We start from the raw sequence: 17,387 nt of genomic DNA, 5'->3' as shown, positions 1-17,387 counted from the left end.
CTTTATTTCTGAGTGCAAATTGGGCAGTAATCATTTTCTAGTGGAGATTTCCCTGCTTCTAATTGTTGAAGATGATTTAGTCATTATAAGAACGCTGGCTACTCTTATCAGTCATCTCACAGGGCAAATTTATCTGGAGATTGTGTTCAGAGAAATGAGTCTGAATATGTAATGAATTTTTTAAAGTGATGACTCATGGCGTAGTTTGACTTCATGTTTTAAATATGCACGTCTGCCTAATCGCTTAAAAATTAAACCTAAATAGCACCGAATGAGGAGGATTGGCACAGGAGGAGAGGTTCTAAATATTTAATGCAAAAACATGTATATAAAAAAATCATGCACGTATTTGACAGCGTGTTTGAATCAAACCACATTCCGTGTGCTTTCAGTGCATTGACTTTACGCAGTGATATGTTGCCGTAGAATACAGTTACAGCTTGTTTAATGTGCGTCGAGGCTGTATACAGTTTATTAGAAACACCACAAAAACATGACTCACATAGAAAATTAACAAATATACAAATCATCAAATCCAGTCATTAAAAAAAAAAAGACACAATGTAAAGGAAGTCCAAGTGACAAAACAACAAGGATGAGAAGATACTGTAAAGGTGGGAGTCTGCCTTCCCTTTCCTGTTTGTCTACTTTAACTTCCTGTGTGTCTCATATTACAGGTCAAGGTGATCCCCTCTTTATTTCCTTCAGCTTGTATCAGTCAGTGCTGCCTTAGACTTAGACTCTATTCTGTACAACATACTGCTTTAATTCTACTCTTTATGGATGTGTAATATCATTTAGTTGCCCTTAATTTAATATAAATTCTATATATAAAGTCTGGGAATCAAATATCCAGCTGTTATATACATTAGTACTCTTGGAAAAATACATAAGTGGTTTCATCTGTAGATATATATACACACTCATATAAATTCTTATTAAATCTGCCTTGGCTTGTGGACTTACTCGTGACCAGATGGTTTGGAAGTAAGCCTCATTTTAGCCTCTCAGGTTGTCACTTTCTGCTTTCACTTGCTGATCCTACAAATTAAAATGGAAAAATCTCACTTATCCACATTGGCAATCTTGCTGACAGCTGATATTATGTTTCACAAATTTGGAAACATGCGCTATTTATATACCTCATGGGGTTGACTAGAGTTCACCTCGCTTTTTTTGGGGGCATGTGACTTAAAGCTACCTTCTACACTGCACCTATCATGGGGTTCTTCCGCCGTGGGTCCGGTTGGCGTTCGTCTGCGTAGCCGTAGCGGTCGGGGCTGGCGTAACGCTCCTTGTTGCCTTGGTACCTGTCAGGGCTGGTGTAGCGGCCCGGGCTGGCCTGGCGGTACCCGTCCCCTCGGACTGCTTCGTAGTGATGGCGCCCTCTTTGAGGTGTTGACGGAGACGGGGGGACGTCCTGCCTGGTGGCGGCGCGGTGTTGATGCCCCGAGCGTGGAGACGAGGGGTAGTAGCGCTCCTGGGACTGGGGCAGTGGCAGACGGCCAGAGTGGCTGGAGGATGGGGGGTCGTGGTAGTAGCCCGGGTCTCTGGGTGCAGGTCTGGATGATGGGTAATCATACGGATCCCTCCTTCAAAACACACATAATGGGTACAAAGAAATGTCAAAATACACTGCAAAAAATGAACATACTGCAAAAAATCTAAATCTTACCAAGTGTATTTTTCTCATTTCTAGTCAAAATATCTCATCATATTTAATATAAGACATAATCACCTAAAGAGTAACTTTTCAGTGAGATATAAGAACTTATTTTTAGACAACAGATCTTGAAAATCATATTTCAAGAAATCTTGCCAAGGTAATTTTCACTTGTTCTATTGGCAGATTTTTTTTTTTGCTTTGATTAAGCAAAAAAATCTTGAATTAAGCAAAAAATCTTGAATTAAGCAAAACAAATCTTGAATTAAGCAAAAAATCTTGAATTAAGCAAAACAAATCTTGAATTAAGCAAAAAATCTTGAACTAAGCAAAAAAAAATCTTGAATTAAGCAAAAAAAATCTTGAATCAAGCAAAAAAAATCTTTAATTAAGCAAAAATATCTACCAATGGAACAAGGGAAAATTATCCTGGTAAGATTTCTTGAAATAAGACTTGTCTAAAAATAAGTTCTTATATCTCACTGAAAAGTTACTCTTTAGGTGATTATGTCTTATTTTAAGTGTGATAAGATATTTTGACTAGAAATGAGAAAAATACACTTGGTAAGATTTAGATTTTTTCCAGTTCATCATGAAAGTAAATGCTTCTCAAGAATAAATAGAAAATTCCACTAATTTTCAAAAAAGTCATCTTATTTGTGGAAAACACACTGAACTTGGTCTGCCTTTCAGTGGTTGGACTTTTTGTGATCTACCCTTATTCTTCCATTGGCAGCTTTTTTTGCTTATACAAGACAAGTTTTATTATATTTAAGAATATCTGGCTTCTTTCTGGTATGGCTGTTTCCCAGTGTACTGAGTGATGTGAGCCACACATTTTCCATTTCAAAACTTCATGCTTTTCTAGGCTCACATTTCCACACATCTAAGTCGCTTTTTCAGACCATATTTGACATCTGAAAACAAATCTGATGCAGATAAATGGGTTTAAAATCCAACTGAAGATATACGATACAGTCTCGTCATACAGTATGTTGGCATGGCTGTTATTTTTTGTGGTCTGATTTAGGATTGGGTCGAAAATGTGGGAAAAGAGGAAGCCAAGACAGTCAACAGTGTTTTGTCCTTGTTTATCGTCGTCTTAAGTCATGTTTTTGACCAAACTGTGATATCTGCATAAAATGAAGCAGCAGTGGAGCAGAGTAAAGTTACACAGATATCACAATTTGGCCAAAAATATGACTTATGCTATTATGCTACGAGGCTAACGTTATGCTTGGAGATAATAGTAATAGTAATGACATTATCACTACATTTTATTTACATACAGGCTTCCAGTGTATTTAACATAAAACATAAAATGACCCAAACAAGAGTTTTGCTGGCTGTAAAAGATGAGGCAGAGATTCCACAAAGGTTTGGTCTCCTTGAATTCATTTTCGGACCTTGGGAGAAAGAGGGGCGACACACGATGGAATGAGCAGAAACATGGAGTGAAAAAAGTTCATTTAAATAATGGGATGTGCTCTCAAGCTGCTGGACTGTTTGCACAATTTAAACAGAAGAATGGACAGATTCCTGAGATATTTCTGGAGGTGGTGGAAGCCAGATTGAAATACTGATTTCACGTTTGCCCAAGCTGTGTTTGCGGTTCTGATAAGTTGAAAGATTTTACATAAACTTTGAATCTAGATTCTAATTCTCCAGTTTACATAAGAAATTATAAGAGACAACTATTGAGAAATTTGGATTAACACATGACAGTCCAGTCTAAACTTGATAACAGTCCAAACTAACTCTAGTCTGCACTCTCTACACTAGAAATTATGAATTACAGATTTTTAAAAACAGAATACCTGTAATTATGTGGAAGCATGCATATTTTCTTGTCTACTCTTTATTCAGGGTTGGGAATCACTAAAACCAACTCCATAGATAATACAAGCTACACATGTCAGAATCAGAATCAGTTTATTTGCCATTTGCAGAAAAACTGCATTGGAAAACGAGTTGCAAGAGCTCAGCATAAAAATACATAAAAGACAGTACAAGGCAAAAAAAAAAAAAAAAAAAACAATGAAAAACTACATGAATAAGAGTAATAAAAAGACAGGTGCCCCCGCAGATCAACTGACAGTCACTTGGATAAAGTGCATGAATATCAAGTGTGTTATTTATACACAAATACAAAAATAAAACATACACCATCCATTGTTAAGTATGTGATATGGAGTTGTCAAGGATACTCACAGCACTGGGAAAAAAAAATGTGTCGGAATAGACGAAGACAATATTTAATACTGGTTTAGACTGGTTCAGAGTGGAGGACGTGCCACAGATTCGCCCCCCCTGCATGGTAAGCCCCCTCCTGTTATTCAGTTTACGTGGCAAGGCTGTGGCCTTGGCAGGATCGAGTAGTGGGGGGGACGTGGATGGAGAGATGCCAAGAGATAACAGCAAATGCCTCGGTAAGCATATATGAGGACGTGCATGAGTGTGTGTGTTTAGCTTGTGTGTGTCGGAATGTGTGTGTGTGTGTGAGTGTGTCCCAGGGGTCTGCAGTAACGAGGCAGCCAGCTGGAAGTCTCTGGTTCCCTCCCACAAGCTCTGGGTGATTAGGGGCTAAACCCCCGGGTAAGGCGACACGCGGGCCTCGGGGAGACGGAAGGAGGGAGAGATGGACTGAGAAAGTGAAAGAGGGAGAGAAGGGGTGAAAGAAAAAAGGGAGGGCCGCTCACCTTTCACAGGCCCATTCAAATGTTTCCATCTTATGTGCTGTTTCCAGTGCCGGGTGACACAGGAGTCGACAGAGCGAGCAAGTGGATCTGAAAGTCAGGCTCGCTGGAAGAGAAACTCCCCTATTGTTAGAAGTGCTGACCTACAAGCATCATCTTCAAATCCAGGCGCTCAGTGTGGGTTCAAAGAGCTAAAATGCTCTCCAGCTCTTGATTTGAGCTTAATTAGCATCCTGTACTCCTACAAGCTTCGTCCTCCGGCATAATCTGCCTGACTGCTGTATCAGCCGAGCCAGAATAAATGAGAAAGCAAAGAAACCGAGAACAACTCTGCAGCGCTTAGACACCAAACACAGTCAAGGGTCGGATTTTATTATTGGGTCCATTGACGGACGAAGATACATGAGAATATTGAGCGGGATATTTTTGAGTTCTCCCATAAAGTTCTGATTATATTGGCTTTTGGAAAACTTCAAGTGCATGCAAATGTTGTTTTATTGTCAGTTTAGGTTCATTCTGTCTACTAGAACTTATACAGATTTCCTTCTCTTATTTGTCAGACAGATGGAAAAAGAGTTAATTCTTTTGGCAAAACAGGACAAAACAGCTGACAATCGTCGCTTTTTCATTGGATATCCGAGTAAAACTTTACTGATATTTACTAAATGTCAAAAAAACAGAACTACATAATGTCACTTTTTCCATTAGACATTAACTTTTCCATTAAATCACAAATGCGATGATTCACCTGAGTCTAGTTGCGAAAAAGTCTTTCCATTACAGTTTTGCGTGATATACCATTTGCACTACACCCGAAAAACCACCTCTTGCCAGCGCAAAAACATTTAATCGAAAAATGAGACTTTTGGCAAAATTTTCGTTTTTCCATGAGGTAAATTTTTATGCGCATGTTATATTTGTGCAATTTGAGGGTCAATGGAAAAACGACTAATGACACGTCACAGGACCAACAAGTGACCCTTCTGAAGAATTCTACAGGTTACAGCCGAAACATGTCAAGGTAAAAGAATGAAGTCTTTTTCCATCTGTCTGACAAATAAGAAAAGGAAATCTGTATTCGTTTTACAGATTATTAAATGTATGCACGGATAGAGAGATTTTCTTGAACTTCTTTTCGTAATTGATGACATTATACACTTTAGTGTGTTGCTAGCTTGCAAACATTGTCAATGTTAGACGCCATGATTGACATTCTATCTTGGATTTGCAAGCTTATCTTCATTGTGAATTATAAGCAATACCATGCATTTACATGCACAGTTTTGAAAGTAGAAAACACTGTAAAAAGTGAATATATTTTTCTAAGTTTTGGTCCTGATGAAACACCAAATTTCTTCGTTGTGTCTTGAGAATAGATTCAAGTCCCTACAAAGCTTTTAGGAGAAAAGTGAGCAAAGAGTGGACATTAAAATGGATTATATTTAGCAGCTTGGGAAGTGAATAATCAGGTAGTGCGTTCTCAAGTTTAGATTTTTTTTATTCCCCATACAAAAAGTTGTCTGAATAAAATATATTTTACAGAACACAACCTGACACCTGAAGCTGCACTAGTGGATCAAGTGCAGCACTGTAATTTCTGCATGTATTTACAGAGTCTAAAAGAGGGAGTCCTTTTTAACATGTACCATTTTTACATAATGACAGTCAAAGTTAAGAAAACTGAAAATCTACTGGCACTGATGGTACCTTATTTGCTTCTAAATTAGCATTTCAACTTTTTCAGCTCAAGACCTAAATGAGAAATGTTGTTTCCTGCGACCCAAACTTACAAAAACAAATTACAAATTGCCACAGCATGCAAAAGTATGTTTTAAATGCCTCTTTATATATCAAAAATGTTTAACCCATAAAGACCCAAACAGCCAAAAATGGTTAATACCTGTTGATCCATTAATCCTATCAATACATGTAAATAATTGGTGTAAAATGCAGTTTGTCATCTTTTCATGGTCATCAGATATGACCCATTTGGACGTTCAGAGGCTCTGTAGTTACCATGGAAACACCATCATCTTCTACAACATTGATTCACCAGTAAAACCCATGGAGTTTGATAAATGACTTTTGATGTAGATGCTTGTTTTATGTTCAGTTAATGATATATTTTGCTTAAAAAAGTCACTTTCTCTTCAATTTTTTTTTCCATTTTTGATATAATAACCCTGAATTTTTATTAGAACTTTTTATGATCATCTACATGGCCAGTAAATTAAATATAGTAAAACACCTAATTTTCACTGAAGAACAACCAAAATACAGAGGATAACATTAGAATAAAAGCTGATAAATTGCTTAGGAAAAGTTAAATTAGAGAGAAAAATACATTTGGGAACTGCCACAAAAGTACCACTGGGTCTTTATGGGTTAATGAATGCACTTTATTGCTTTTAACACATGAAGGACAAGCCTTCAAGTTGGGGATGAAATATCAGTCATTGCTTTTGGTAATTTTTCTCACATAAAACACTAGGTAAATGTGCACAAACCACCAAATAAAAGGCACAGAAAGGGGAAAAAAACACACACTAACACATAACTGAGTTACTTTTTCACTGTCAAAACAGTCTTTTGTAGGTTGCTTCTGAAGTAAAAACTGAATAGAGTGGTGTAGAAAAAAGACACTCTAAGAAATGAATTCTCAAACTGTGGCATTGTTACACACTTTAGTCAGTAAAAGCAGATCCGTGGCTAATTTTGGGTTCCATGTTTTGGATGAATAATTTTGTTTAGAAGACGCCAAAAAAGGCTTTGTGTGTTATTATTTAACTGTTTGGAGTGATTTTACTCCTCTGTAATCCGGACCAAGCAATGAATTTACACAAACTAGACACCAGTAGTCGCTTTTCCATTGAACGTCTGCGCAAAACTTTACATATATTTACTAAATGTCGTAAAAACAGAAGTGCGTAATGTCGGTTTATCCATTAAATCACAAATGCGATGATTTGTTTATTTATTATCGCTAGATGACATGAGAAGTCATTCCATAAACTTGGCGACGAACGTAAATATGGTGTTGATTTACAGATATATTACCCCTCTATCTCGTATTAAATTAAGAAATGATTGGGTTTCCTGGTGTGTCTGCACATACAGTGACATGTTTATTCTTCTTCTTCTTCGCTTGTTGTAATGTCCGTCAACATCTGTTTTTTTAAATTGCCTGACTCTAGTTGCGAAAAAAGGTCTTTCCATTGCAGTTTTGCGTGACATACCATTTGCGTGATCCCCGAAAAAACCACCTCTTGCCAGCGCGAAAACTTTTAATCGAAAAATGAGACTTTTGGCCAAACTGATGTTTTTCCATTAGGTACATTTTTATGCGCACTTTGGGGGTCAACGGAAAAAGCGAGTAGTTTAAGAAAAGTGGATATTTGTCTCAGTTTTTAATACTCAATGCTATGTTTTTTGAGTGGGAAAAGAGAGAAAAAGGAGTGGGTATTTTAAATCCGGTCTAAGATCGGCGAATGCAAAGCTGCCCTTTAATGGCTACTGGTTGAAGTGTAGTATATCAGTCAGCACCGGAGAGCAGCAAAACAGATTTAGACGTTTACTTCCCACCCTTAAACAAAGGCTCCCACTGTAGTTATTATACAGAAGCCCTGAGCTGAGCCTCTCCCTTGTTCTGCAATCATATCCGTGCGTCTCCTCTGTCCAGTCCCTCGAGTGGAGCTCAGCACCTGTTGACTAGCCAATTAGAATGACTCACTCAGCACAGATTAGCTCGCACACAGCCTGTTTGTGTGTGTCTGCGCCTGTGCATAAGCAGACGTCCCTTGAGGATATTCAGGGACTGCGTGAAGGTAGATTTATATATATGTGTGTATGTGTGCGTCCCAGATACGAGGCCTGACCACCCAAAAAGACGACAGGAAACACAGGTGGTCCCGGGTAAAGAACAGCGCTGCCTTGTCCGTCAGCGATGCACGGAACACAAACGCTGGAGATAAGGAAGAAAAAGGAAGCGAGGGTGGGTGTGTGTGGGGGTGGCGGCGTGTGCAGATGTAAGGTAGAAAGAGCACGGTTTTCTTGTGAAATGAAGACGTGAGGAAACTAAAGCAGATGTGAAGGGAGTTTAGGGGGGAAAAAAAAAAAGTCTATGGTATTCTTCTTTGGCGAGGCAAGAATGGAAAGAGGCAGAGTGAAAGAGAGACGAAGGTCAGCCTCCTCATTAATCCAGATTAAATGGTGAAGGCCACCAGAGGAGACTGAGAAAGGGAAAGAAAGATGTAGAGATGTAGGGGGTGGGGGTACACCTGGGTTCTTAACCTGACTCAGGGCCATCCAAACAGACAGGAACCTCCAACAGCTTCCTCTTACATCGTTTTTCTTTATTCATCCCCTCTGTAATCGCCTTTTTTTCCATTTAAATATTGCCTACCCTCCTCTTCTTGGCCATCCTTCAATACTCCCTCTATCAGCTTGACGACCTCTGACCTTAATATCTGTTCATCACACCTTTTCATTTTCATCCATCCCTCCGTCTTTTGTCATCTTCGCTTCCAAAAGGTAATAATCAGGACAAAGCCGCAATATAACAAACAATAAATCTATGATCCTTCAGCTATATCTGTCATGGGTATTAATGTAAGCTTCCTGAACTGGAAGGTGTAGGTAAAAAAAAAATCCATAATGATTGAGTTTTCAGGTCTAAATGCTGCTTTTAGTTCTGCCATAAACAGTCCAAGAGAAAGATGTAAACATGAGGTCATATAGACTGACAGGTGACTCATTTAATGGACACTTTTGTTGAGTCAATCCATAAAATCTAGTGAATGACGAGTCACGTAGCACTTAAGAGTTCAATATATAATAAATGGAAGCAATTACAAGAATTCACGCTAACTGTTTTTATGTCACTTTCATCTAAATACTATTAGCAAAACAACAAATTAACAGAAATACTAGAGAAGATCGACAAGAATAACTACAATGTGTGACCTCAAATGACACACTTGGTGGAAATGTGCTGTAAATGGTTGTTTTTATGTTCAGTTAATGATATATTTTGCAGAAAAGCCACTTTTTCTTCAGTTTTCTCTGTTTTGATATATTAATGTATAGCTTTTACTAACAACATGATCATTACATCAAATATAGGAAATTTTTCACTTCAGAAGTCACTACAAAAATTGTTCTAGTCTTTAGGGGTTCAAATTATGCAAAGGTATGTTACTTATGCCACTAGGGGTCTTCCAATCAAAACCTTTACAAAAGATGTGAAGGTTTGTTGTGAAAAAGCATGGAATCATGGGAGCTCAAACCTATTGCTAATGAAAATCCATTTGACAGTACTCATGCAGAAATTAAAATTAAAGACAAGGCACTGTATTTTATTCACAGTAAGTATAGTTATGTATATATATTCACACTATGTCATTATATTTTCCTTAAATATTCACAAGTAACACACGTTTGACACTGACTGAAGACTAAATGAAAATAAATACAGTAAAAATTTTAGAAGCCACTGAAATAGAAGACTGTTGGAAACATTTGATCTTAAGTAAGTACGTCGGTCAACCTAATAGATACCTTTTGGATTTCTTTTTAATATGGAAAATGCTGTATATATTGTAGGAATTTTAATTTAATTCATTGTAGTAACAGGAGGCCTACTTGTTTGTGCTCAAAGACCATTCCAAAAAAGCTCACAATTCCAATTTCATACACTTTATGTTGGGTTTTCCTTTCATTTGTCATCTGTATTTCTGCCAGTGTATGAGCTAAGCTGAGCACAAAGAACTGGAAACAGGTGAAGTTTGTCTAGCTTTGTCCAAAAGCAACACAATCTCCTTCCAACACCTCTAAAGCTCTCTAATTAACACATCAAATCTATATTTAACCCAGACAAAGCGCAAAAACGACACACTTTTAGAAGGGTTAGTCTGCATGCTGCAGAAGTCGTTTTGTCCACTGGTTGCCTGGCAACTGTTCGCTAAACAAAGCGGGCGAAATCATACAGTTTGTCTGAGCCGCGGCAGACAGATTAGGTGTGAAAGCATCCTGCAATGCACTCGTTGTCCAATTTTCTGGATGACTAAGGGTTAAATGAAGTAGGATCAATTCCTTTAGTGGTATGGTACATAGGTCGGGATGACCTTTGACCTCTGCATGTTGAGCAGCTGAAACCAGTAGCTGTGAATGAGAGGGCTTGTCTCTGCTCATATGGGAGTACTTATGGTGATTCAGAGTTTAAAGGTGCAAGAAGAGCAGGATGGGGTGGATGTTAAGTTTGGATAATATGGTTGTAGAAATCAAACATACCATAGTACGAGTGTGTTTGACTGCAAACATATGGAGGTATGCATTTGTGTGTAGGTGTATGTGTATGTGTGTGTCCGGCCAGGCAGCTGGGGGATTAGGGGGTCCACGGGTCTCAGTGACCCACAGAGGGTTTGTCAGTCCTGGGTCACACAGCTGGCTGCAGCCTGGTTCAGAGATGGAGGGAAGTGAATGTGTTTATTCTGTGTGTGCTTCCACAGGAGCAGAAACCACGTCAGTACTAACCTGAAGTGTCCTCAGACCGTGTCCAACGGCCCCGGTATTTGCATTTTATACAAATTCTGATTTAATCTATCGGATCCACATAAAACATCTAAAGTATGTGAGCGAGCAGGAGAAAGAAACAGTATGTATTCTATGTGTCAGAATGAGAACTGTTTACTCGTTCGCTTACGTAACGCTGCTTCTTAATTTATGTGCTGCGTCCCATGTGAGGACGACAAACAGAGGAACAGGAGAAGGAAACACAAACACCAAAAAAAGCATGCACGAACAGAAATAGGAAAGGACGGAAACCTTCCAATGAGATCCTGACAAACGACAAATAGAGAATTTGAAGTGTACGAGTTTACCAATGCACCACAAAAAAAGACATTTCACTTATTTTTTTTTGGCACACAATAGAAATTTCCTGGAAACTGTTATTTGTGGCTTAAAAAAAAAGATGTCAAACATGGCAAACTCCTGCCAGATTAAAATGTTGGTTGCCGTCGGTTAATGACAATTAAAAGAACTCTGCCAGTAACACTAATCTGGTTTGAAAAGAGCTTATGACAAAAAGAGACATGCAGACAGTAGGTGTGTTTCCATTCAGCTGTCGGGCGACTTTTAATCACACTTTAGCAATGTCAAAATAAGAGGGAAAAAAAAAATCATGCAAATGAGATGTTTCTGTGGTAAAACAAATAAATAGGTTAGAATTAATGTCAAGAAGTGAACAGGAAACAAGTGTTTGAGGATGAATTAGTAGCAAGTAGGCTGGTGTTTGGCGCTGCTGTTAAATGTATTATTTCATGTACTACAGCGTTTTTCAACCTTGGGGTCGTGACCCTACATGGGGTCACCTGAAATATTTAATAATTGATAAAAAAAAATACTAATGAAAAATATTTTTTAATGATTCAATATATATTTCATTGTAATTAAAACACCACACACTTTTGCTATTAAAATCAAGTTCAAATAAAATGCAGGATATAAAATTTGAGAGAGCATATCTTGATTGACCCGATCATGTGACCACGTGAGTTATTACGCTTCAACACAGTCACAGTCAGAAAACCTGACCGAACAGAGAATGGAAAGATTTCTTCTAAAACCTGGCCCTGCTAAGACATTTCCAAGAGAAATTGACAAGCAGACACCAAAAAGGTGCATTATATACATTATATAGACTAAATATCATCTAAAATTAATGTTTATTTGCAACATAGTACAGCAAATTATTACATGATTACAAAAAAATAAAGTTTAGCAAAAAAATGTCTGGGGTCGCCAGAAATTTGTGATGTTAAAATGGGGTCACGAGTCAAAAAAGGTTGGGAACCACTGATGTGCTAGTAGGGACCAGTGTTGGGAGTAACATGTTACAACAGTAATCCATTACAGTGACAGATTACTTTTTGCTGTAACGCAGTAGTGTAAGGCATTACTAATCAATTTTCAGTAATATTTTACTCAGTACATGTTTAATAGTGCTTGCATTACAACAATTTAATTGCTCAAATGAAAAAGAAAAAAAAAAAAAATCAGCAAGACCATGAGACCTTAAGAAATCAAAAATGCGTGAGTAAAGTTCTATTTCCTGTTGGTGTTCAGCCCATGGGTGAAGACGGCAGAAGACAGTCCATTGGCCACATGGATGTATGCTCATTAGTAACCCTAACCCTGCTTTACAGAAGCTAGTTAGCATGATCCCTGTGATCAGCAATGACAGGGTAAGCTAATGTTTGTATGAGTAGTTAGAATTCTTTTGTTTTTTTAACTTGTCCAGCATCATGACAGCAGAATGGTGGTCTGGCCAAGGGGAACTTCATAAAGTAAATGAGGCTCAACTTGATATTCTACTGTCTTTAATTTGGGTTTCGTTGAATCACATTTTGATGCCTGACCTGACAGGAAGGAACAGAGGGAAGGAGAAGAAAGGGGGAAGAGAGATAGAGAGAGCAGGGGTGGTTAGACTAGTTAGAATTCTTTATCGACTGCAGATTTATCTACCAGCGTCCTTGGCGCCGCGCCTGCTGTTTGAACATGTAAAATGTTGAATATAATGCAAGAGTTCCTGCTGGGATTCGAACATCGTAGACCGTAGCGTTACTTTCTGAGTTATCTGTCCACATGTACCTCAGGTGCAAATTTATACGTCCCAGTGCTCTACTATTGCTCGTATTGGTGGTGGTGGGGATTCTACGGTGCATGCATCATTTATGACGAGTCTGTTTGTAACTAAAAAGTAACGCATAACAATTCTGAGACTACGGTTATAAGGTAAGGAATTACTTTTAAATAACAATAACAAGTAAACTGTAATGTATTACAGTTTGGAAGTAACTTGATAGAGACATGTAGGGATGATGACAGAACCGGGACAGAATTTACAGATAAAATCTTACAAAACCTGCAGGACTGAACAGAAACTGAGCTATTTGTTTTCAGTAATATTCAGCCGTCATGAATGCACTTCTGTTCCGTTTTTCATGGCATTTCTTACCGCAGGTTTTATTTTCTGTTTGAGCAGCAGGATGAAAGTGTGTATGCTCACCCTTCAAATCTGATATATTTATAATTTACAGAAATCTGAAGTGGAAATTGAAACAGAGGGAGACAAAGGAAAAAGCCTTGTAGGGTAGATTGGGAGTATTACTGGTGCGGAGAGAGACAGACAGACACACCTGTCTGTCCCTCTGAGGTCTATATAGAGCCTTGAAAAGCAGCAGTGCGGGGTGTGATGTGAACCACAGGGGCCAATGAGGCTGGAAAGCTGTAATGACACGCGGTGTAATACATCTGACTCACACTTCAGGAACATCAGCACCATATACCACACTCTGAACCGCCACCCTCTGAGAGAGTGTGGCGAGAGCAAATGACAGGGAGAATATTACATCCATATTTATACACATGTGAATATGTGTTGGGAGTGTATATGATTACATACTCAACTCTGAGGAGAGAATGTGGGAGTGTGTGTGCCCATCTGGGACTGCAAATGTGTATGTGTGTGTGTGTGTTTGCCATTTAGGTAAAGCTTCGCCCTTATGACAGTGAAGAATTTGTCTGTGTGTGTGGTGGTCATAGTATCAGGGAGGGGGATAGTGAGTGGGGGGGGTTTGTCCAGCACCTGCCCCTAGGAAACGGAAGGAGGAAATTAGTAACCCCCCCCCCCCCCCCCCCCCCCCCCACACACACACACACACACACACACACACACAAGCCTTGACCACAAACCCACAATTCCTTATTGGAGCCCCACATTCATCCTTGTCCCACAAATAACGGTGGTGCTCATGAAAGCTTTACACTAAACAGCTGGAACACAACCATGTGTCTGTCCACACACACACGCACATGCACACACACACACACACGCAAAGGCCCCTACACAAAGAAAACAAAGCAAATAGACCTTTACTACTATACACTGGACTCTAAAAGGAATTCATTACAATGTAAGAAAAGAATGATTTCATTGTATCGTATTAGTCTCTTTTTTTTTTTTTTATTAATTATTATTTCCCCCCCCATTTTTTATTGTTATTTTTTTAAAGTTTTTTTTTTTAATAGTTATTTTAATTTAACATTTAAAAAAAAATAAAAAAATTAATTGTTTAATAACTTGTCTTGTCCAGCATCATAACAGCAGAATGGTAGTCACATTTGCTTTGCCAAGGGAAACATCATAAAGTTTATTAAGGTGTATGTCCTAGCATGCAAACTCCACACAGAAAGGGTGTGTAAATGCATTTATCAGTCATGTACAGGGTGGGGAAGCAAAATTTACAATGAACATTTAGTTGTTTTTTCTCAGCAGGCACTACGTCAATTGTTTTGAAACCAAACATATATTGATGTCATAATCATACCTAACACTATTATCCATACCTTTTCAGAAACTTTTGCCCATATGAGTAATCAGGAAAGCAAACGTCAAAGAGTGTGTGATTTGCTGAATGCACTCGTCACACCAAAGGAGATTTCAAAAATAGTTGGAGTGTCCATAAAGACAGTTATAATGGAAAGAAGAGAATGACTATGAGCAAAACTATTACGAGAAAGTCTGGAAGATACTATTAAAGAAGAATGGGAGAAGTTGTCACCGGAATATTTGAGGAACACTTGCGCAAGTTTCAGGAAGCGTGTGAAGGCAGTTATTGAGAAAGAAGGAGGACACATAGAATAAAAACATTTTCTATTATGTCAGTTTTCTTGTGGCAAATAAATTCTCATGACTTTCAATAAACTAATTGGTCATACTTTCAATCCCTGCCTCAAAATATTGTAAATTTTGCTTCCCCACCCTGTAATAAACCCCACCTACCTGTCTGAAAAATCCTATGATTAGGCAAAATCAAAGCATTATGGGATAGATTTTCTCCAGCCTGAAAACACAGGCAAGGAACAGAACTGAGAACTGAAAGGCCATTATGGAATTTTTGCTCGGTGATGCTAACAAACTATTAAACACCGCAGCTTTCAGGGAGCTTTCATAACTAACTCATTTGGTCCAGATTTTTTTTTTAAGTTTTTGGTCCAAACAACAAAAAAACAAACAACAACAAAAAAAAACAAACGTGTGAAACCTGGATCAAAGTCAGGACCAAAAAGCCAAAAAACTGCAAGAATGAAAATAGATGGTTTTGGTTCAGATTGAATTAAAGCATGAGTTGTTTCTAGTGTTAAAAAGACTTTTGGATCATGTACAGCAGGACATCATCAGCCATGAAACAAAAGAGGATGAAAAAGAGCCAGAAGAAAGAAAAATGAGCCGCAGTAGCACAAGAGAGGAAGACAGAGATAATATTTTTAAAACAAAGTCAAGAAATTTCAAACCAAGCAGGTGATAACCATCGACAGTAGATATGTTATAAAAATTATGTAGTCTGTTGTGAAACCAAAGCTAACTAAAGAAAATGCAGGAAAACATGAACTTTGGTTGTGATCTAGATGTAAAATAAAGATGGTAGTTACAGATCCCCTTGAAATGAAGCCAAACCACAGATATAAAACAAAGATATCAAATCAAAGTCTAACTCAACTACACACTGACACCCAAATAAACAAGCTACGCCACTGTCAGATTCTTTATTAATAAGACGATTATGAGAAAAGCACCAGTTTTGAGAGAAAATAAATAAAGGCAGCTGTACAAAAACAACCATAAGTGGCTGACTGGAGACTAACCTCCATGTTAGTCAATGGGATACGAACAAAACTACAAATTATAGTCAGACTCCCCCCCCCCACACACACACACACATATTTTCTGTCTTTTTTTGTCATATTTCTGAACGATTGTTTCTCTTTTATTATACACAAATGAATGATTGACAGCTGTAATGACCAAATTACCACAAATTACACTCGTCCATCTTTATATACAGTCTACAGTTTAGACAGTGAGTCATGAAAAGGCCCAGAGTTTAATAATATCAGAATCAGAATTGGAATCTCTTTATTGTTATTGTACAACGAAATTAAGGTAGGGCTCTCCAACTTAGTGCAAGAAATTACAAGGGACAACAAAAGACAGTATAAGGCACACTTATTTACATTAGGAAAAAGGAAAGATATATAATAGATAATCTTTTATTATAATAGATAATAAAAGAGGTATAACTAGGAATGTTTGTAAAAAAAAAAGATATATAGAATTTAGTAGTGCAAATAGTCACTCACTGTAACATAGTTTGCACTCTAGAGGGTAAATTTAACTATTCCAGTAAATCAATCAAATGTTTCAGTGCAAGATGCAAACATAGTCTTTATCATGTCAGAGGCAGTAAAAATGAAGGGTAAATTAAAAACTGCTAAAAATGTGCAGGGGTTGTTTACATAAAGCTAATGAGAGGGAATTATTTCATGTGAACTCAAATTATGTGTTTCTAAGGAAGTTATTAAAATACTAATGAAATCAAATAAATGACTGATACGCCGTGGTTAAAATAATAAAAAGTATTTGTGTTCTTGCTGTTAAAACAAAATTCCAAAATTTATCTTGAGCTGTAAAGGAAGCCACTAATATTCTACTCTATTTGTAATCACGGCTCATCTATGCAGCCTCCCGCCTCAAGGTAAAAAGATGCACTAGATACGAAATGCATGTTTTCATATGTTCTCATACACAAACAATGAGGACTAAAATGAAAACTACCTGCATCCATTTAAATGACATCTGCGCTTTAATTTTATTAATGTTCTGACTGCTAGGATGACAAGAAGACACCGGAGCAGTCCAGATGCATATGTAAGCACATCTGCCTGCTAGGTGCTCACCTGTTCACTGTCAACTGAGCTGACTGCAAACACACATGCATAGCATGCAAAATACATTAATTGCCCTGCAAAAAACACAGCAGCTGCATCTCACTGCCAAGCACTCCCACGCATGCAGTCATTCATATTCACATAGATATGCTTTCTGGGTAAAAGGTTTTATGAGTCATAATTTGCAGAGGAAAAAAAAATACCTAGAAATTGTAGCTTTCTAGTGTAAGTAATGCATA

General features: G+C 37.9%; 1 protein-coding gene across 2 annotated transcripts in view; it reads right to left on the bottom strand.

The window, feature by feature from the left end:
• Positions 1-294: 294 nt before the first annotated feature.
• pard3ba (par-3 family cell polarity regulator beta a) overlaps positions 295-17,387 on the bottom strand; it is a 351,893-nt gene continuing 334,800 nt past the window's right edge. For both annotated transcript variants that reach the window (XM_030155442.1, XM_030155450.1), the window contains one exon: positions 295-1,592. In XM_030155442.1, coding sequence (XP_030011302.1) covers positions 1,205-1,592 — 388 coding nt within the window. In that variant the 3' untranslated portion in view covers positions 295-1,204. The remainder of the gene's footprint in view (positions 1,593-17,387) is intronic.

This window comes from Sphaeramia orbicularis, chromosome 2 (assembly GCF_902148855.1).
Source record: "Sphaeramia orbicularis chromosome 2, fSphaOr1.1, whole genome shotgun sequence".
Taxonomy (NCBI): Eukaryota; Metazoa; Chordata; class Actinopteri; order Kurtiformes; family Apogonidae; genus Sphaeramia; species Sphaeramia orbicularis.
This window is presented reverse-complemented; position numbering and strand designations above follow the sequence as displayed.